Source organism: Salvia hispanica, chromosome 3 (genome assembly GCF_029641045.1).
Source record: "Salvia hispanica isolate PSC_SH4W2 chromosome 3, Shi_PSC_v1, whole genome shotgun sequence".
Taxonomy (NCBI): domain Eukaryota; kingdom Viridiplantae; phylum Streptophyta; class Magnoliopsida; order Lamiales; family Lamiaceae; genus Salvia; species Salvia hispanica.
Genome location: NC_142694.1, coordinates 58,495,300 through 58,517,894, shown reverse-complemented (window position 1 = coordinate 58,517,894; position 22,595 = coordinate 58,495,300). Strand labels below are relative to the sequence as shown.

Genomic DNA, 22,595 nt, shown 5'->3' with positions numbered 1-22,595 from the left:
TAGTCATAATAAAAGCACATAAGTAATTCAGCATATAGTAAAACAGATTTCAAAATCTCTCAAATCCTCAAATTTCCCCACTTTCTCTCTCTAGGGTTTTTACTCTCAGCTGATTGTAATCGTCGAATCACTTCCATCAAAATGGTAACCTGTCATATCTCCTAATTCACAATCAGCTTCTGTTAATACAGTTTTTTCCGCCCAATTATGGATCTCAGTGGTGTAATTTTGGTGATTCATTGTCTCGATTTCGCAGGGCGATGCAGGGGGCAGTTTGGAGGCGAAAATTGAGTCGCTGCTGAATGTGGAGAAGCAGATGAGGCAAGTTGGCGACGTCGCCGGCACACGGAAGGCAGCCACCGATATTCTGCAGCTATGCTTCGAAGCCGGCGCGTGGCAGACTCTCAACGAGCAGATTCTGCTCATTTCCAAGCGCCGCGGACAGTTGAAACAGGTTCGGTAGATTTTTTGCAGCGACGGATTTGTTTAATTTTGTTGGATATTTTTTCAATCATAGTCGAGTTTATTCTTGTTTTAGCATTTTCATCTTTTTCCTTTTGATTAATTTGGTTTGAGATGAGATGAAATGTCGATGTGTTCATTTGCTCTTTTAGGTTCAGTATTTAGTAGTAATAGGAAGCTGAAAACGGCTGTATGCGTTTTTTGAACTCGTTCATGGCTTGATTAGTGATGTTGCTGGAAGCTCTTTTGCTGCCTGAAGTTTGTGTTGATGGTTGATTTTGTGTTTGGTTGACGCAGGCCGTGCAATCCATGGTTCAACTAGCAATGCAATATATTGATCAAACTCCCGATATTGATACTAAGATTGAGCTTATCAAGACACTTAATAGTGTATCAGCTGGGAAGGTGATTCATGTGCAGAAATCCGTTTATATTTATCTGTATTTTGAGGACTTTGATGTCTTAAGTATTGCTCAATTTGCTGACAGATTTATGTTGAGATAGAGAGAGCTCGCCTTATTAAGAAACTTGCCAAGATTAAGGAAGAACAAGGACTTATAGCCGAGGCTGCAGATTTAATGCAAGAAGTTGCGGTCAGTTGTTTTCACTAATTGCACTAGTCAATCAGTAGGTTTTGTTTACTTCTTCAGTTGTTCTCTAACAGATATCTGCTACAGGTCGAAACATTTGGAGCCATGGCAAAAACTGAAAAAATAGCTTTTATTCTTGAGCAAGTAAGTTATTTATTCTTTTATATCCATCTATGATTGGTTTTCTTTCTCAATTTTGCATTTGGCTGATGGTCAAGAGTTTCCGTCCTTTGCATTTCATAGGTCCGTCTATGTTTAGACCGCCAAGACTATGTCCGTGCCCAAATACTCTCGAGAAAGATAAGTCCTAGAGTTTTCGAGGCTGATCCATCAAAAGAAAAGAAGAAACCCAAAGAAAGTGAAAGCATTGTTGAAGAGGCTCCAGCTGATATTCCATCGCTGTTGGAGTTGAAGCGGATCTACTACCAATTAATGATTAGGTATTCACCATTTCTACTTTTGATTTCTTCCAAGGTTATACGTCATTTATATCAGCCCATGTTCTAGTGAACATGTACATAATCCATCATGTAATACTTGCATAGGGATTCATGAGACCTACATAGTCATACAAACAAATATAGCCAAAGGGAGGCTAGCATGCTGATTGCATTTCAGGCTTTAGCCATTAAATATCATCTTTCATTCCCAGTGATGGATTTTACTTTATTGATGTATGGATACTTTTGGGTTTGAGTTTGACAAATATGTTATAACTTGCTGCCTCCAACATATCTAATGTCTGATTCCTCCTTCACATCCTCCTCCAAGGAGTTTTTATCATGTAAGCAGCCAGTATAATCTGATTGCCTTCAACATTTTTAGGTATTACTCTCACAACAATGACTACCTCGAAATATGCCGGTGCTACAAGTCAATATATGAGATCCCTTCCGTGAAAGAAGATCCAGCCCAGTGGATACCGGTATGATCTTTTTTTTTACTGACCAGTTTTTTGCTTTTAATTGCTTGTAATTATCATCTTTGGATATACTCCTATAACAAGTCTTTTGATCTGTTTGGTTTATGTTATCTGTTGTTAAAAATCACAATATTACCTGCAGGTTTTGAGAAAAATTTGCTGGTATTTGGTCTTGTCTCCTCATGATCCTATGCAATCTAGCCTTCTTAACTCAACTCTGGAGGATAAGAACCTGTCAGAAATTCCTCATTTCAGGTTAGCTATTTCTAACGTGTATGGTTTTTCGTTTTCCTCTTTTATTTCTCATATGGTTATTATATAAGTCTGCCCTTATCACTAGGTTGCTGTTGAAACAACTGGTTACTATGGAGGTTATTCAATGGACGGCTCTTTGGGGCACATTTGAAAACGAGTTTGAGAATGAGAAGAACATGCTTGGTGGTTCTTTGGGTGAAAAGGCAGCTGAGGATTTGAAACTCAGAGTAATAGAACATGTAAGGCTCCAACAACCATTTCTTTATACTTTGTGATTTATCTTCATTGCTTCCTCTAATGATGTTAATCTTTTGTTGCTTATATCTTTTTAGATCTATTTATTTATGTGTTACATGTAACTGAGCGTTGGTATACCTTGCAGAACATCCTTGTCATTTCTAAGTACTATTCACGGATCACCTTGAAGAGACTTGCAGATCTATTGTGCCTCACTGTCCAGGTCATTCTGCATTATATTTGTGAAACATCTTTACTTGTAAACGTCTAGCTTTGAGTTATTCTGGATACGCTACCTTTAAATCTGTATTACGTGCATCTTAGATAATGTTTGATGGTTACCCAAATTTTTTATTATGAATCTATTACGTGTGCAACTAGGTTCGTGATATGATAAGCTAAGTTAACAAGCTAAAAATATTCTATCAGCTTTTCTGCAACCTTTTTGGGTCTGCTGCTATATTGTGAACAAACATGATCTCATTATTAAGAGAATATTGTGTTCTTATGTTCGGTTTATTCTATTAATTCCATCTCTATGATGTTCCAATACCTGCTGTTGAAGTTGAAATTCATATCGATCCATGAATCACCACCTTCATCCATTTCATCATTATTACCGCAGGAAGCTGAGAAACATCTTTCAGATATGGTCGTCTCGAAAGCACTGGTGGCAAAGATCGACAGGCCTCTAGGTGTGATCTGTTTCCAAGCAGCTAAGGACAGCAATGATATCCTGAACTTGTGGTCATCAAACTTGGAGAAGCTACTCGAGCTCGTGGAGAAGAGCTGCCACCAAATCCACAAGGAGACAATGGTCCACAAAGCTGCACTGAGTTTGAAAAGTTGAACAAGATGCTTACCCTGAAACTCTATAGTAGAAAAAATGGTTACAAATTAATCTGTGGCAAGGTAGCATTTTGGGCTGATGATACATCATCGCTTTCATTTGGCTTTCGACTTTTAATCCTTCTGCTGTTCGTTTGATTCATTTCTCGTTTTCTGAATCGAAGCAGGCTACTTAACTGTATGCTTAATCTCGCAGGTTAATTTTAATTCACAAAAATGATTGATGCTTTATTATGAAAATTTAAGATCTACATTTCGTATATGCTCGCTGAACATTCATTTAATCGATTTTAATTTTTATTTGTGTACTGTCATATTTCTTTTTTTTGGATGATGCCTTTTTAAAAAAAAAAAAGTTTACCCATGTGTGAAGCAATTCCAAAATATTACTACCCCATCTCAGTCTTACTATAGGAGTTTTATTTAGTGTGGATATGGATTTTAAGAAATGATAAAGAAAAGTGGATTGAATGGGTTAGGGGAATATGAGTTCTACTTATATAGTAGTTTTATAGCAATAAAATGTGAGTGTGTAATAAATTGGTGGAATATGAAGTGTATTTATAATTTATGTTAAAGGTGAAATAAGGTTCTTGTTGTAGACGGAAATGGTAAAATATGAATTTTATTGTGGAACATAGGGGCTACTCAGTATTGAATACTAATTCCCCAAACCTTGTTCTTCAAGTCAGCGACTTACGTAATGCTCTTTGATTTGACAAACGTATAATGCAATTCTCCATTCACCAGTTGAAATTTCCCTTCTAAGAAACTTAAAGAAAAAGACATTTAAAATTCAAAACTGTTGGAAGGATTCACTTGTACAATAGTATTTGGCAGTTGCTACATTTATTAGTACACTATTATAAAATGGACAAGTAGTACAGAAAAGATGACTGGAGAGCTAGTGGGAGAAGGGGTTGTTTTCTTGTACTCCTTCTGTCCCATTAGAAATGCAACGTTTTTTTTTGGGCCGTCCCACTAAAAATGAAACGTTTCCTAAAATGGAAACATCACTCTCTCTACTTTACTCTATCTTCATTAACTCATAAAACACCACTGCATAAAATCTTGTGCCGGAAACTAAATGTTTCATATTTATTGGGACGGAGGGAGTATAAGATTTATTAGTGGTATAAGTTGTCAATAACTTGATGTATAAGGATAATAAAGTGAAATAATTTTCCACAAATAAAAATACTCATATTTTTATAGGACATACGAATATAAAAAGTACGCATATTTCTATTATACGAGGGAATATTTCTTAAAATAGAAACACCATCATTTCCGCGTTATTTTATTTCAATCTTAATCACATAATTACATTGCACAAAATCACATATTGAGATGGTTCTGAATTTACACTTTTCTTTTTCCTCCAACCCAAGAATAATAATCATTTTCTTTGCAGCACAAGATTTTATGCTATGTCATTTTATGAATCACGTGTAGAGAGAATAAATAAAATAGAGATAGTAGTTTTCATTTTTAAAATGTCATCTTTGTTGATACAAAGTGAAAAAAAATAGATCACCTTGGTTACAAGAAAAGGAGTATACTGTTTGTGTGGTTGACGTAATACATTTGGAAATACAGAAGTATTATGAAGAAATCATTCTTGTCGTAAATCCAATCTCACTAGCTATAGAACAAAACCAAAAAGAAATATCTCAACCAGACGAAGACCGTTTGCCGGAATCCCAAGAAAATTCAGGCACACCGCCACCGCCACCGCTGCTCTGGCTTCCCTCCGCCACCGAAAAAGGCGTAAAATATCCAGCACCAAGATTCACATTCTGGTGATTCTCGGTGTGAACAATGGGGTCGGCCGCTGTCGAGACGGCGGCGATCCTCGGCGGTGGCTCGGCGTGGACGAGGCTGACGTTTTCGGGGAAGTTGAGCTTGGCCTTGCTGCCGCGGAAGTGGAGCGCGGCCTCATCGTAGGCCCGGGCTGCGTCCTCGGCCGAGTCGAACGTGCCGAGCCAGACCCGGGCCGCCTTGAATGGGTCGCGGATCTCCGCGGCCCATTTCCCCCACGGCCGCTGCCGCACGCCTCTGTATCTTCTCGTCGACGACGATGCATTCTCTTGTGAATTTCTATTTGTCGGAGTGTAGCTGTAGATTGCTGCTGCTGCCGCCGCGCCTGATGATGCTTTCGTGCTTGTTTCTCCTGTTCGGTTTGTATCATTGTCAATCAAATTTTCTTTTATCCAAAATGCAATGCGCAACTTTTTATTTAATAGCACTAAAAACTAATCGACCACATTTTAATGTGCCATTCATAGAACTTGTGAGCTTATAATAAAAAATTCTCAATAAAAGATGAAAATTTCTCAACATAATTACAATATAATAAAATTCTCAAAATAAATTTAATTATTACAATTATAAAAATAAAAGTGAAAACTTATAGTTCAATTCAAAATTATATACTGAGTAGGTACTGTTTTATTGATCTCAAGAAAATGCTTTAGTGGACTGATTCAAATAGCCCGCTAAATCATTAATAAAGAATGATCCAAAAATGGCATGTAAGGTAAAGAAGCAAATAATTACCTAAATTGGAAGTTCGGAGAGGAAAATCAGTGTATCCTCTGCAAAATCTAGCGAGAGATTCGGAGGGCTCGGCATCGTCACGTGCCCTCTTGCATGCACCGCCGGCGTCTGGCGGCACCTCAGTGCCGCCGCGGCCGGCTACGACGTGAGAGAGAGCAGAGACCATGGCTGACATCTCTGTCTCTCTGCTAAAGCCAGAAGAAATCAACAGCGAATCCAACGCATTGTTAATCATTCCATCGTCAAATAAATCCTCCCTATTTTCGCCCCCACTTTTGCTTGAATTCGCCACCTTCAAATAATTCTCAAATTCCTCAATCTCTCAATCATGTATAATTGTATAAGTATATATATGTACCGTTGAACACAACAACAGTAACGAGATAGTAGTAATACTATAGTATTTTTGTTTTTTTTTATTTTTTTTTTAAAAGAGGACGAATAATCAGTCCATTTAACAGAGGTCACTGCGCAGACCACTATTTATAAGAAAGATCGATTGGGGGTTGAATTAACGCCGTCAAATCAATGAGTCGGCGAGAAAAAGGATTCTTGGCTTCTAATTTAATTACTATTAGTCCGGTTTAGGAAACATTTCTTTTTAATACTGCAAAATTTAAAAATAGTGGTTATAGAAAATAAAATAAAAAATATTTTTGGAACTTTTTTCAAAATATAAAAGTGATTTATTGGGTCGTGAGCTCATTCCAAAAGAAAAGTATTATAGTTCAAAGCTAATGAATTACTGCATTAAACATAGTCATATTTACGGAGGATACGAGTTTGAATTTAAATTTGATAAATTATAATATAGAAAAGACAACGTGTGCAAAGTAGGAGAGAGAAAAAGATTTTTTTTAAGAAAAATAGAAAATAAAAAAAATAAAGTAACTTACAATTTGTAGTACATGATTAATTTTTGTGAATTTACGTAAAATAGAATGAGATTATTTTTCGTAGACGGATGATGTATTAATACTGGTATGGAGTACTCCTATTTATGTGTTTAAAATAAGGATAATAAGTCAGAGAAATTATTATTAAAAGAGGAAAAAAAAGGTGGCCGGTCAAGGGTGAGGTGGGAATTCACATTTGATAACAAGTTAAGGGGAATCTGTGAATAGGAAAGGAACTCATCTCAGCCCATTACACAATACACGGTTTCAATAAAACAAATTCACTTTGTCGGCGGCGATTGGGCGGAGCCGACATCTCCACCGCCGTCTGACTTTTAGCAATGATTTGACCGTGATTGGTTAGGGGATATTTCAATTACTCCCTCAGTCGGAGTCATCGTTTACACAATAAGAGTGACATTTCACTTTTACAAATGATAAATAAATCTCACGTTCCATTAACTCATTATAAAATTAATATAAAAAGCGGACTTCATATTACACTAATCTATTTGTATTGGATGACTTGATTAATTAGTTAACTAAATAGTAGATTAGTTTTGAAAAATGGTGGTCCAAAACATGTTTAATGTTTTACTCAATTTTTGGAGATGTGTATCTCCTAAAATTGGAATTTTTTTTCTTAATGCAATTGGTTGTTGGATGGATTAATTAATGAATTATAGAGCGTATGACTTCTTAAAATGTTACTGTACTTCATTTTTTTTATAGAGGTGTTTCTTTTTAGTATTTAAATTAAAATGTTAATAAATATGTTACTTTTTATTAAAAATAAAAGCGATCATTATGTTGGAATGGCCTAATAAATATGACTATGTTAATGCGGAACGAGAGGAGTGTTAAGACAAATATATTTTTATATGGAGTATATACATTTTGAATAGAATTTATGTAGTACTAGTTTCATTTCAGAAATTTAGAGTTGTCACAATAAATTTTCTAGTTATTATGCCTTTTATTCTAAACAAATGTATGTTTTTATTACTCTTATGATTTTAATGGAATTATTGCATCTAAGTTTATTACTTATACATGATATGTTATGTTTTTATATGGAGTATATACATTTTGAATAGAATTTATGTACTAGTTTCATTTCAGTAATTTAGAGTTGATCACAATAAATTTTCTAGTTATTATGCCTTTTATTCTAAACAAATGTATGTTTTTATTACTCTTATGATTTTAATGGAATTATTGCATCTAAGTTTATTACTTATACATGATATGTTATGTTTTTATATGCTATGTTTAGACATTTTACATTTTTACTAATTCAATGCCGATAAGACCATTCAAACATTCAAGATGCGAATACCATTGAATATGATTTTTGGAGTCAAAATTAGAAACCTAATAAACATTAATTAATGGTTGTTGGCATAAAGTTAATATACTAAATTACGAAGTTTGTTTCTCAACCATGCAAATAATAGATAGTCAAAATTGAATCACTATTGTTTGTTTCAAATTCAAAATATTCATTTAGTGATTATTTTTCTAAATATTCCCATGCATGCTTGCTGATTATTCAGAATGAACATGATCTATATGAGCCACAGTCCTATATGTATATATTCCCAATTTATTTTTAAATAAATATATTTTCTTAAACTGAATTATCATAAGTAACTCTTGCATGTTGCCACGTAGATTATGTCTCAGACTTGCACGGCAATATATTTAAATTAATAATAATGTTGCTTAACCTACTAATTAAATAAATCTACTGGCGTAAAAAGAAGTTGGACTAATATCTACAAAAGGCTAACGGTTTACTTTTATTAAGGTCAACCATGAAATCTATGCCTCTAATAAAGTTTTCAGTTTGAATTAGGATCTTATCTTTTTATTAGAAGCTAGCTAAATAGCCTACTTGCATCATGTCACCGGAATCCTCCTTTGCAAATTAATTAAGTTTGTACTTCCTTCCTCCATTTATAACATTTATCACAATTTATTCTTCATTAATATACATCAACTTTTTATATTTTAAACAGTTTAATGGTGTTCTTAGTACTATAACTTGATGTATATGAGAAATTTAGATAACTTTTTAAAAATGGAAATGCATATATTTTTATGGGACGAACAAAAATAGAAAGTGTACATAATTTTTATGGGACGAATAAAATAGTAATTTCTAACTTTATAAAATACACTTATTCTATGAATTATTCATATTTGGATTGAGAAACGATGTTTCAACAACAAATGGTGCAATTATTTTATAAATTCACAACATATGCAAATTTCCAATTTAATCAACACATAGTTATTCGTTCAATCATAATCCGAATGTTCCGTTTATGTTTTCATTGTCACTGCAATCTTTGTCGGTATTTTATTTGACAGATTATGGATCGTTTCTTACGTGGATTATATTATAGCCAAAAAATTTGTCCGTATTTTGACTTTTTTCAAATTTCTTTAATTTTTGCTCATGTTTTTTTTATAAAGAAGATAGAATTTTGAGAGAGCAAATTTTTTTTTTAATTGGTTCAAAAGATATTAGCGTTGAACGTTGTGGAGAGTGTCGAAGCGAAATCTATTACTCCATGTTTTAGGTCGTTGTCTGATGAAATGTTTAATAAGAGATGAGAAAAAAATATCAAATATATAGAGCTTCATTCCTTCTTTATCCGTCAATTTAGTCAACAAATTAGTGAAATACGTGTGTATAATCTACCTCTATCCTGTATTGTGAGGATATACTGTGAATTGCTTCCTCTATCCTACAATAAGAGTTTTGTTTTATCATTTTAGTTCTATAATACTCCCTGCGTCCCATATAATTTTACACACTTTGACTCAGCACAGATTTTAAGAAGTATAATGGAAAGTGAATTGAAATAGTTGGTGGGATGTAGGTCCTACTTTTAAAGTATTCGTTTTATAATAAAATGTGAGTAGGAATGAGTTGGTGGAATATGGGGTCCACTACCAAAAATGGTAAAAGTGAAATGGGTAAAATTATGTAGGACGGCGCAAAATGAAATACTGGGTAAAATTATGTGGGACGGAGGGAGTAAGAGTTATATTTTATTTTTACCATAATATTAAGTAGACTCTACATTCCACCGATTTATTCTGCTCATATTTTATTTATAAAACTAATAGTTAAATTGTGAAGGTGGAGGTTATATTATGGTAAAGTAAAAAAGAATGAGAAAAATATTGCTACACATATATATGGACTGTATATACGGAGGAAGTATTAAATTTTGTAGAATAAGAATAATATTGACAACTAGTGAACCTATCCTATGTTTGAAAAAAGTTCGTAGATTTGCGGTGGCAATTAATTTGGTGTGGCAAGATAGCGTGCAACTTATGATGACGTGGACGTATTTCAGTCGTACACGATGACGGTGCTGGGATTATCATTATCTCAATCCCATCAACTTTTTTGTCAACGTTGACTTCAGTCAAACTTTACTCTAAAACGCGTTTTCATTTTTTTCTAAAAAAAAATACTATCCACATTTTTAAAATTATGTTTGAAAGGGTACTATTCTAATGGTTATAGCATCCTAATCCAAAATCAAGACTAAATCTCCATCCTTGGATTTTAAAATGAATGAATGAGATTAAAGCTCACAAATCTCAATAAATAGTAGACAAAATATCAACAAAAGAGTAATATTGTCATTATGTTATCATATGATAATTTTCGTGGGTGTTTTTTTATATCAACATTGTGTATTACAAATATCAACAATATGACATTAGAATATCAATACAAGGACAAGAAAATATCAACACATTTTTATTGAGATTGGACATGCATAATATTGAGATTTTGCCTACAATATATTGAGATTTTTTGTTGCATTTGTTGATAAAAGCTGCTTATCAACATGTACGAAAATTGAAATATAATTTATCAAATTTCATCACCCGAACATCGTCGGAACATATGCAATTGAGATCTCGTTAGAATCCTTATTAAATTATCTTTAATTTGATATATTTTTTGCGAAAAAATAATTTAAATTGAGAGAGTTACATAAATTTAAAGATTTGAGATGATTTTGAGGAGATGGAAAGTAGTTAGTTATAATTACTACATATGATTTGATATTAATACCCTTTTAATTTAATTAATAATTATTTAAATTTAAAATATATTACACTTGATATTATATTAATCACAAGATCTTCTAACCTAATGGTTGAAAATTGGTCTTAATTTGGAATTGGTAATTAGTTAGCAATTAATTACTGATACTTTGAAATACTAAATACCCTTTTAATTTAATTAATAATTATTTAAATTTAAAATATATTACACTTGACATTATATTAATCACAAGATCTTCTAACCTTTGGTTGAAAATTGGTCTTAATTTGGAATTGGTAATTAGTTAGCAATTAATTACTGATACTTTGAAATACTACGTGCTTTAATTGTTATGAGAGAGAGATAGAAAGACGTTTGCTAAACCTGAATGTTTCTATATTAAAAAACTGACCAAAAAATTAAGAATTTTTTATTTTAAGAATGAGGAAAGTACTATTGTAGTACTAATTATTTTAGGCTAATCAATAATCATCTAAGACTTATTATTATTATATGATTTAAGTTGTGAATTTGTTTAAGTTGGAAGCGGTAATTGTAACTAGTTATTATAATATTATTTATCTAGAATTAAGTAGTAGAATTCAATTTTATAAACTAAGGGCTGGTTTGATTGCCTTGACAGAGTTTGGTAGGATTTGATAGTCTATATCCATTCTTCATGATTTAGTTATGGAATAGCAATCTTAGAATGTTCTTTGGTTGGTCCGATTTTTGTTATATGATTGGTTAACTTGTATTTGATATGGAATTGTGTTTGATATGGAAAGTAAAATCACTAATATAGAATTTAAGAAATATAAAGAATAGTGGACTGAAAAAGTGGATATGAATTTTAAGAAATATAAAGAATAATGAATTGAAAAAGTTAATAAAATATGAAATCTATTTTTTTATATTGATTTTATAATAAAACGTGAGTGAAATGAGTTAATGGATTGTTGTACCTATTTACCATTGTAAAAATAAAATGTAACTATTATTAATTTATTATGGAACGGATCAACATAGAAAAAGTGTGACTCTCGTACACAGGAAGTACAATGTAATGCATTAAAATATTTAATGAGGATATATAATATTTACCTGACATATAAAAGTAAGCAACTGAGTTTCGTACGATAGTGTGTAAGACTATCCAAGTAGTGGCTAATAGTAATAAGTTTCGTTAAAGAAAAAATATTGCTTAGTTATTAAGACGAATTGATTTTTGTTAATAGACAGGATCGAATAATCATAGCCATGAATTACTAATAGATAGCCATCATAGATTTTCGTTGTAAATTGCTGAATTAGATGAGTGAATTCTGGTATATACACGCATTGTTTGAATGGTTATTTTACTACCGATCTAAACTCAATATGAAATTGTTACGTCTTATCCCTCCTTAATGCGATAATTGTGTAATTTTATTTTCTGCATTTATTTTAAAAAAAATAATAATAAATAGTTAAATTGGAGAGAGTAAAATAAGTGACAATTATCTACATTATTCTCTATTCTATACTTTTCTTTTTCTCCACTTTAACTATTTATTACTCCTTCCATCTCAGTTTGAGTGACTGATTTCTTTTTGGCTATTGTTTTGTGAAACTGATAATAAATAGTTAAAATAGAGAGAAAGTAAAGTAAGAGAGAGAAAATAATATAGAAGAAAGTCGTACGTATCTACATTATTCTCTTACTTATTTCACTTTTTCTCAATTTTAACTATTTTGTATAATTTTCTCTAAACACATGTCAAAAAACAATCAATCACTTAAGATGAGATGAATAAATTATTATTTTTTTAAAATGAGTAAAAATAAATAAAATGACTCAAATACCGCTGAATAGAGGAGTAAAAAAAATGATAAATGTATTTTGATATTCTATTGCGAGTGATCTAACTCGTCAGTTTTTAACATGCTTGGTGAGTTGAACTCAAGCACTAACTTTACAACACTTCTAGATCCATAATTTGCATTTCAATATTTTTATTTCCTACATATTTCGATATTAATTTTATTGTATTTCACAATATAGTAATGCAATTCCGTTTATAGTTTTAACCGAGATGAGAATATTGTCATTTACACTTTGGTGAGTTAACTTATCAATTATATTAGCCTAATATTAGGGCTGTTAAAGCATGTGAATTAGGTAATAATCAGGTCAATTGAATAATAATCAAACTAATAAAGCTTTAACCCATATCTGTCCCTTCAAGAAAAATTTCAACTAAAACACGAACCCTAATCTACTATTTTTAAATCCGAACATGATCTACACACGACACAAATATGTTAATAACACAATATAATTTAAATTTACACGCCACGATAAAAATATGAAATTGATTTACACGATTAAAACCTAATGTTACACAATTAAATTTGACTACACGATCAAAACTTGATTTATGTGAACTTAAAGAATAAAATTAAAGTTTAAAATTTTCTTAAAGAATAAAATATTATTATTATTTTTAAATTGGTTAGCTAAACTCAGTCCGGATGGATACTCTTATAATGACCCAAATCTAATAAATTTTGACTCAAGTGTATTAATTTTAGGTGTGTTTATGCTGAATCTCGTGTCCTATAAAAAATTGTCAACTTTTAGCAACAGTATGAATATGTTCTAAGCTATAAATGCTTGGATAAAATACTAGTAGTAAAAGTTACTAATAGATATTCAAAAGATATATGTCTTCCTTCCGAGAGTACTAGCGGAGTAGTATAATTTATTAGTACTTAAAATTGAGTTTTAGTTTATACTCATGGGCGGAGCCAGAAATTTGTAAGGACGGGGCAAATAATTATCTACGAAGAAAATTTAAAAACTTGGAAGAGGATTATTTACTGAAAAATTAAAAGAAATAAATTATATGATAGACAATATTTATATAGAGGAGAAAATATGAGGTGAGGCAAATGCCCCTCCTAAGGAATGAATAGATCCGCCCCTGTTTATACTCCTTCCGTCTCATAGTGAGACGTATTCCTTTTTATATCGTCCCACTATAAGTGAGATATTTTCTTTTAGTGCAAAAAGCAACACTTTATCTCTTTCTTACTTTCTCCTCTTTCGTAGTACTTTTTCTCTACTTCTTTTTCACTTTTAAAAATCTGTGTTCAAAAGAAATATCTCATATGTATTGGGGCGGATAGAGCAAGAGTCTTAATTGTCTTAAAACCATAATTTGTAGTCAAAACCTAATGCTGTTATTAATGGAAGTATTACCTATGTAGTTGATTGATTCGATAGTTTTGAATTTGAAAAGTATAATCCTTTATGGTAGATCATTGATTTTCAGTTGAGAAGCACTCCTAGTATAACTTTTTTCCCCTTGAAACTTTGTTAGTTTATATGTTTCATTAAATTATAGAGGACTATAACTTTTGAAATAAGTGTTCAAATTTTTGAAGTAACAAGCACATACTAGCTAAAATGGCAAATTTAGGACCCACATAATTCCTGTGTAACATCAAACACACACTTTGTAGTTTATTTAATCATTTTAATGGATAAAAATTTGGTTGTCAAAGTCAAAATTGAATACCCAAAACCACGAGGAATATAATTCGCCATAAATGAAGGGATTGCCCTAAAAAGGAACAAAGCTTGTGGAGAATTTTTGAAGTTAAAGTGATTTTAAAAAATTGTTCAAAGTTCAAACCCATTTACATGAAAGCTAGTTCAAAACGTTGGCTTTTTACGCAAAATGCATTAATCTTCCTTCAAATTGTTTGACATTTAATAAAACCCCAAAAAAATATTTGACTTTATTTTTAATCTATATGTTGGGCAAGCATGGGATGTAGGTACATCACAAGTAGACTTTCCTTCTCCCCATGCTACATTGCAACTTGTTTGATATTTTAAACTTTCACCAAATCAAATTCGCCCTTTCTACATACAAAAATCTTTCTAATTAGGGTTTAGAGCCACAAATCTTTAATAAATTGTTAGTTGACGGTATTTGAATTTAGAATATTGACATTAACAATTGAATGAGCAAGTGGGGTAGTGGCACCAAATTAAAATAAGAAAGAATGTATAAAATGGCAATTTGACTGCCAATGCCAAAATACAATCAAAACAATGGGTTCATTTCATTGACTTGGTCTTACAATGATACAAGTACTTAATTTTCAGTTGGCTAGTTGATTGGGAAGACTTTGGCTTCTTGATTTTGTTAAGGAAAAGCATCATGTATTCAAAACCCAAACAAAATACTAAGATGTATATATTGCTAAAATTGGATATATAGTAGTACTATATTCTCTCCTTGGAGTATTTAAGTATAATAAAATTATTGATATATAGCCGAAAACACTAAGCACACTTTGTTGAATGAAAGTTCAAGATTTGTATAGTGCCAATCATGCATACTTATTCAACCCATAATAGTACATCACTCTCATCAATACTAGGTTGCCATAAGCTATTATTAGCTTTGGTTGATTTCTAGCAAGATGGCCAAATCCAAATTGTCAACTAAGATATATAGATCATGGTAGGGTTTACCCCCACAATAGACGATTTTTGGAAAATAACAACAAACAAACACTACAAAAAATGCGCTCATTTGCTAGCACCATTATGCTCGCAAACAGCTTACAATTGTGCTAGCAACAGCTCATTTTGCTAGCACTTTTCGAGCACCTCGTGTGCTAGATATACCGCTAGTCGCAAACTTGTGACGACTTTTGCGAGCACATGTTCGTTTGCGAGCACCATTGTGCTAGAAATAAGGCGAAGTCCGGCCTTGCTACATTGTGCTCGCAAATTTGCGAGTGACTCTATTGTGCTAGAAAAGTTGTGAGTGCCTCCATTGTGCTAGAAAATTTGCGGACCATCATTGTGCTAGCAAATTTGTGGGTTTGAGCTTGGAATTTTTGCTAGCACTTTTGTGCTAGCAATCAGTATTTTATTATAAATACTAATATTATTTTTTTTACAAATTATTTCCTGGATAATTTATAAAATAAAACATAATAAAATGAAATAAAAAGTAACAAAAACTCAGCAAGTTTCATAAAAGTAATAATAGTGTCTTGCACTTTAATTTATGAGACTAAACCTATTTTTCACTTCTCATTTGCTTAACTTGTTCACTAAGGTTCATCATTTGTTGTAACACCGTCTCATTTTTTCTCTCAAAATCCGAGCGCATCTCCTCATTTTGTCTCACTAACTCGGCATGTTTCGCCGCATTTTCCCTTTCTCTCTCAGCATCTTTCGCCGCATATTTTTTCTCCAAGTCCTCGAGCGACGCATCATATTTTTTCCCCAAGTCCTCGCGCACCTCGATAGTGACTTGTTCTCGCATTGCTTGTATTTGTCGCTGGACCTCTTCCGCGCTAATTCCAACTGAGCCACCAATGGACGAACTGCCAGCATTAGGGAAATAGATTCTTGTTGCTTGTCCGGCTCCAGAAATTTGTTTTCTCTTGTTTAGCTTCCCAAACAGCTCAAAGTAAATGACATCTAAATCTGGAACTTCTATCTCGTTGGCCCGTAATTCAGCTGCCCTCGCACTAACTCTCTCCTTTAAACAAGCAAAGACATAGTAGTAAGTATTCTAAATTAGCAAACAAAGTAGAGGAACAAGAAAATGAAATAAGGTGAAAGAGAGAAGATCCTCTCTTTTTATGGGGAAGAAATGCTTCAAACTTGCAGAAAAGGGCAGCCATCAAAAGTTCATCAAAGCCATTAAATTTGTGTGCAAAACCAACAAGCTTACTGTGTAGGTTGATGGCCACCTATATATAGTACTAATAGGATAGAGTGTGCTACTAATTTTATTCCTTTGCTTTACTGGGAAAGAAAGCTTCTAAGTTGCAGAAAATGGTAGCCAACTAAAACTAAAACAACCAAATATAATCGAGTATATCTTCATTCCATAAGTAAGAGTGAAATGACAATAAAAAAAAATAAGGGGTGGAAACTAGAAAGCCAATGAAACTAGAAAGCCAATGGGGCTGAGATCTTCAAAATATAATCTCTAGCGTGATAATATAAACTTCAACATATTCCAAGCAGTAGCATTAGACTATAGCATCATAAACTTACCAACTATTAACAAGTCCAAATATTCTAGCTGAATACTTCCAAAGGCATATTCTTGTTCTCAAATCAGTTAATATATTATAAATTTTGGGACAGCCTCTTACAATGTCATGAGTAGATGCTATGGTACAACAAAATGCAAAATCATCAAGTATGTGCAGATTCGCATATGTCAAGAATCACAACCAATACCAAAGTTGATTGAGCAAATACGATTTCAACAGATGGTAAACCCCCTTCACAACTGCCTTGGTTTTTCAAAAATTGCATAGAATCAACCATAGAAGCATGTACCATAGATGCAAGGCAGTTTCCATTTTCTTCATTTAAGTTGTAGACAAATAATTAGTATGTAAATTAATATGAATATGAAACTACCATTGTTTCAATGGCGCGCTGCGAACACAACACTCCTTCTTCTGAATCTTTGCCTTTTAGCGTGTGAGTTCTTTTATAGGCTTCTATAAATCCAGGACATATCCCATTGTTCTCTTTGGTCTGCAAAGAATATTCAAAAAGTTAACAATAATTACAAATTGTAAACAAGTTAAATCAGAAAAAAGCAATATTTACCATTCTTTCCACGGTCACTTCAAATGAAACAGATCCATTAGCATGTGTGGGCGGGGCCTTTTCATACCCTTGTTTGCGGTTTTCTGAGCATTTCTTGGCAACCTTGACATGGTTAGGATCCTTCCATGCATTAGAGTAAGCCTCCCATAAAGCTTCAGTGAAATAAGGTGGTTTTTTTTTCTTATCTTTCAATTTGTTTATATGATCACCATATTTGCCCCTGCATCTTTTACCAAAAGCAACTTTGACGAGGTCTTGATTATATTGCTCGGTGTTAGCATGGTTCTGTAAAATAATAAAAAAGAAAAGAAAAAAGTTAGAACCTTTTCAGCCATTCTTTATGCTAATGGTTTATACAATTACCTGAAATTCCAGCCAATATGTTTTAACGTCTTCGTCAGTAAGTTTACTTTGATAGAACGCATGTGGGAGTACTATATTCTGAAAACAATCGTGTAATACGTTTGCCACAACTCTCGAAGGGATCAAACTGCAAATCACTATAGGTTTAGTAACTTCAAAAAATTATAAAAAATGTATAAAATTAGCTAACCACTTACTCTCCATCCCTAAGCTGTATGTATACACGACCCTCTTGATCATGTGTAGGTGAAGCTGAAGCACGATCCCTCATTGTATTATTTCTCTCCCCTTCTTCCCCTTCGACATCATTTTCTTCCTCATCATCATCGAATAAATTCAATGGGCTTGCGCACACTCACCTCCAATATATATACACACCCTCCTTCACTAGCCTCCTCGTCTCAAGTTCTTAACCTTCACTCACCACTGCGCACATTAGCAGGCGCATTTTCCTCCAAAATGGCTTCCAACCTGCTATTGTTCGCCGCCGTGATCTGCATTGCCGCCGCCGCCGTCAACGGCCAATCTCCGACGAATTCTCCTGCTCCGCCCACTCCGACCACTCCTGCTCCCCCAACTCCCACTCCTCCCACCGCGACGCCGCCTCCGGCCACCACCACTCCGCCGCCGGCAGCTACGCCGGCTCCCCTTGCTTCCCCGCCAGCTTTGGTTCTGGCTGCGGCTCCGTCGAAGCCGACATCTCCGGCTCCATCGCCGCTGCTGTCGAGCCCTCCGTCGCCGCCGACCGGAGCTCCGGGCCCCAGTCTCCCCGGCCTCTCTCCTGCTCCGTCCGCCACAGATCAGGTGCGTTTCGCTTTTTTTTATGTTACAAATCAATCTATGTACGATCATTTATATTAAACTCAAACTATATTTTTTTAAATGTCAGGTAAAATTTGATTTTAGTGTAAACTTAAAAATGAATACATATATCTTTTTTCTTAAAAACAAAAAATGTGATTAATTTTTAAAAACTAGAAACTAATTACCTGTATATTTTAAGTTTTAGTATACCATATGATCTAATACATTGTTTATTAGTAAATCATTAAAATGTCTGTTGCGTAGAGAGTCGAGGGAAATTATAATCTTAACATTTGAATATCCAATATAATAGTATTTCAAATCATATTTAGCTTGAATTAGAGTAGTATTATAATGATTTTCAAGTATTATACGGCACAACCACGTCGGGTGAATTTACTCCTTCCATTCAGATAATTTATCCCATTTTTTTTATTTCAATTTATCTCATATAGTTTGTCCCATTTAATTTTTTTTATCATTTTTTATAGTGAACCACATATTTCACTATCTCATTTCTATCATATTTCATTATAAAATTAATATATAAAAATAAGATTCACATTCGACTAACTTTTTCAACTCACTTTTCATTATATTTCTTAAAATTCGTGGCCGATCAAAATGAGACGAATTATTTAGAACGGAGTGAATATATTCATGTCAGTAGTAGTATGATTTGTAAAAAATGTTCTAAATAAATTCAAAATTCATTACTCTTCTACTGATTTAGTAAAATACCTAGTAGTACTACTACTTGACTAAAATAAATTTGACAATTTTTTAATTTTAATTACTCTATAATTTTAACACGTAACAACATTGGTCAATGCGCTCCACGCGACCACGCCAATGTTATAGGGAGTCGGGATTGGGTGCGCTCAAGACCACGCTAATTACAAGAACACAACTCTCGAGAATTAATGAATTTGATTAATAGTAGTATGATTTTGCCTTCAATTTCAACGTTTTTAATAAAATATTTTCACTTATTTTATTTCAAAAACTCATTAACGTTAAAAACAATGCCTTAAGTCCCACTTAATCAAATATCTGATGGATTAATGTAGTCCACTTTGCTAAAATCTGCATTTTATTTATGACAAAAATTAAAAAAAGGCTAGGAGTCCAATTACTCATCATAGTTATTTTAAAACTGAAAATATGATGTATTTTAATGCCTAGTTTTTACTCCTCATTTCCAGATAATTTGTCTCAGTTTTCCATTTTAGTCCGTCCCACATGATTTGTCCTACTTCATTTTTTACCATTTTTGGTAGTGGACCCCACATTCCACTAACTCATTCCTACTCACATTTTATTATAAAAACTAATATATAAAGGTAGGACTCATATTCCACTAACTTTTTCAACCCACTTTTCATTATAATTCTTAAAACCCGTGCCCGATTAAAGTGACCTGTATGTTATAAATTGGTAAAAACATGGTTCGGACATGCAAGAGTGAAATTATGTTTGTAGTAGCACTCTACAAAAGCAGATGATAATTATTTCCAATCATAATGAATGTTAACATAATTTGGTGGATTGATAATGAAATTGGAAATTGACATGACAGAGTGGAGCAAATCCAGTGGGTGTGGCGCAGATGGTCAGTGGCAGCGCTATTTTGGGCTGGGCTTTGATGTTTTTGGTCTGGGCTTAGATTACTCTACTTGGGCCTTTTCCTATGCTTGAATTTCAGCCCACATTTATGTATTATGCTATTTTATATATTTGTTCACATTTAGTTGCTTGTAGAGATTTTGGATGTACCTTTGATTTTATACATTGATTTGGATTCTTTCTTGTATTCACTACTCCAGTCATTTTATTATCATTTCTTCATTATCCATTATCCTTTTAATTTTCACATTTATTAATGTTTTGTGATTCCAATTAACAAATAAACATAAACTCCTCATATGGCTTTGGTTGAATTTGGTTGAGTCCAATTAAATCAGAGCAAATAATGCATCTTGAATGCTAAATTGGAAAAGTGAAGAAATATACGAGAGATAGAAAATATTTGCACTATCTAATTAGTACTAATCACCTCCTTATAACATAGTAGTATAAAGACTACACTTATAGTTTTAAAAAAATACTCATAGAGATAAAAAAAAATATAAGGAGAAATGATTTTGTTGCAAAACACATAATCAAACAGTTTTATTCACTGCTACCTTGAACTGCTGCACTGCTCAATAGTTTGTTGACTGCATAATACACAAAAAAGGGAAAAGAAAAGATTTAGGAGCCAATAATCAGAGTCTAAAAAAGGAAGAGAAATCACCCGAGTGCCAAAGTCGAGCACAGAGTGCCAAAGCTAGGAGCGCTCTACTTAGTTTTGAAATTCAAATTTTATTTCTAGATGGCTCATTCACAAGCCTTGAAGCACAACCAGAATCTACAGGTTTAATATTTGCAAATCACCTTTGAACTGGACTCAACTAACAAAAACATAAGACGAAAACGCAACACAGTTTTCCTCACCTTTAAACTGGAGTCAACTCATGAGTCTTGCTGATATCTACTTTGAATGATGCCTTCCAAAATCTGTTAATTTTACATAAGACAATTTGAGCACAAGTAAGAAAATTGTTTTCTTCCTTGGAAGAAAAATACTACCTACTAGCTTATAATAATCTCACACCTATTGAAGAATTCAGGACCAAACACAAGCATTTGAAATAATAGACAAAACTAAAGATTCGCAACTAACTAAGACCAAAACCATAAAGTAGAAGAAATGAAATAACCTGGTCGTGGACCTCGTGGTGACTGTCTGTGCCTGAGGCTGCACTTTTGGTTCAGATCTCTGAGTACTTGCCATTCCTATAACATCACATAATAGAGATATGGAAGACCCTTTGCTTTTCATCAATCCCAACTTCAATACCCATGTTTCCTCTTTTGCTAACATGGTGCTTTGATTGATATAATGCTAGTTGATATGTGAAGAGTTGATTTTCTGCTTGCTGTATCCTATCAATTTCTAATTACACACTTCCTAGATCCAGTAAATCAACTAGATCACAAGGTCTAGAGACTCACAAGACTGGAAGTCTGGTCGTTGGTACGCAAGCAAACCTTCAAAACCCTCAACCACAGATACTAAACTAGCACAGGGAAGTAGGGATCGATCCCACAGAGATGGACTCGTAAAATACATGCGTAGAGAATTGGAAACTATTTTTGGGTTGGCTGCTGCCACGCATATTTTGGGTTGAGGAATTTAACTAAGTGAATTTGGAAATAAAGTACGCTATGCTAACTGCTAGATCTAGGCGAAAATGAATTTTGCATAAGAACTAAGTCAAGTCAACTACTAGATCTGGGACTTCTACGAACATATCTAGACCAAGGAGATTAAAACAAGTGGGGACCAAACTCTGAAAAAGGTAAGTACGGACAGAATCGAATCTGCAGCCTAACTAACTAAAGCATCAACTGAAAATGACTTCATCTTCTTCAACGAACACAAATAAATGCAGAGATCAAGAAAAACAAACTCAGATGTAGATCGGAGGCATAATCTTAACAGAAAACTAAACAACGACGGAAATTAAACTGCTAGACGAAGCAAACCAGGCAGAACAAAATTTCCCATAATTTCATGCACAAATTTCACCTCCCCTGTTCAGATCCACACTTCGGATGCTAAATCCACTCCGGATCCAAGCATCAGAACAAAAATCCAACCGAACACAACTTCAATACCACGATTCTCGAATCTCCTAAAATATTCAGCAACAAATTCAAGAGAACATCTCAAATAAACAAACCAAAATAGCAAGCATCATAATAATCAACACGAAATCTAACTTCATCAAAGTAAATCAAATGTAAATAGAACGGATAAACTGATTCAGCAACAAAAACAGCAAGCTCGACTTCCAAAAGTGAAGTTCGAGACGGAACA

General features: G+C 33.3%; 3 protein-coding genes across 3 annotated transcripts; 2 read left to right on the top strand and 1 right to left on the bottom strand.

Annotated features, from left to right (window-relative positions):
- The first annotated feature begins 43 nt into the window (after nucleotides 1–43).
- LOC125215296 (26S proteasome non-ATPase regulatory subunit 12 homolog A-like) lies at nucleotides 44–3,577 on the top strand. Its single transcript, XM_048116670.2, has 11 exons — nucleotides 44–144; nucleotides 257–454; nucleotides 760–867; nucleotides 951–1,055; nucleotides 1,140–1,196; nucleotides 1,296–1,492; nucleotides 1,878–1,977; nucleotides 2,117–2,229; nucleotides 2,315–2,468; nucleotides 2,612–2,689; nucleotides 3,092–3,577. Exons 1-11 carry the CDS (start codon nucleotides 142–144, stop codon nucleotides 3,314–3,316), a joined length of 1,338 nt encoding a protein of 445 aa, XP_047972627.1. The 5' UTR covers nucleotides 44–141; the 3' UTR covers nucleotides 3,317–3,577.
- A 1,199-nt stretch (nucleotides 3,578–4,776) lies between these two features.
- LOC125215983 (ethylene-responsive transcription factor ABR1-like) lies at nucleotides 4,777–6,454 on the bottom strand. The gene is made up of 2 exons (XM_048117576.2): nucleotides 5,875–6,454; nucleotides 4,777–5,488 (listed from the first exon to the last, which is right to left on the bottom strand). Exons 1-2 carry the CDS (start codon nucleotides 6,107–6,109, stop codon nucleotides 4,989–4,991), a joined length of 735 nt encoding a protein of 244 aa, XP_047973533.1. The 5' UTR covers nucleotides 6,110–6,454; the 3' UTR covers nucleotides 4,777–4,988.
- An 11,486-nt stretch (nucleotides 6,455–17,940) lies between these two features.
- On the top strand, nucleotides 17,941–20,543 carry LOC125216019 (uncharacterized). Its single transcript, XM_048117621.2, has 2 exons — nucleotides 17,941–18,670; nucleotides 20,250–20,543. Exons 1-2 carry the CDS (start codon nucleotides 18,206–18,208, stop codon nucleotides 20,334–20,336), a joined length of 552 nt encoding a protein of 183 aa, XP_047973578.2. The 5' UTR covers nucleotides 17,941–18,205; the 3' UTR covers nucleotides 20,337–20,543.
- The last annotated feature ends 2,052 nt before the right edge of the window (nucleotides 20,544–22,595 follow it).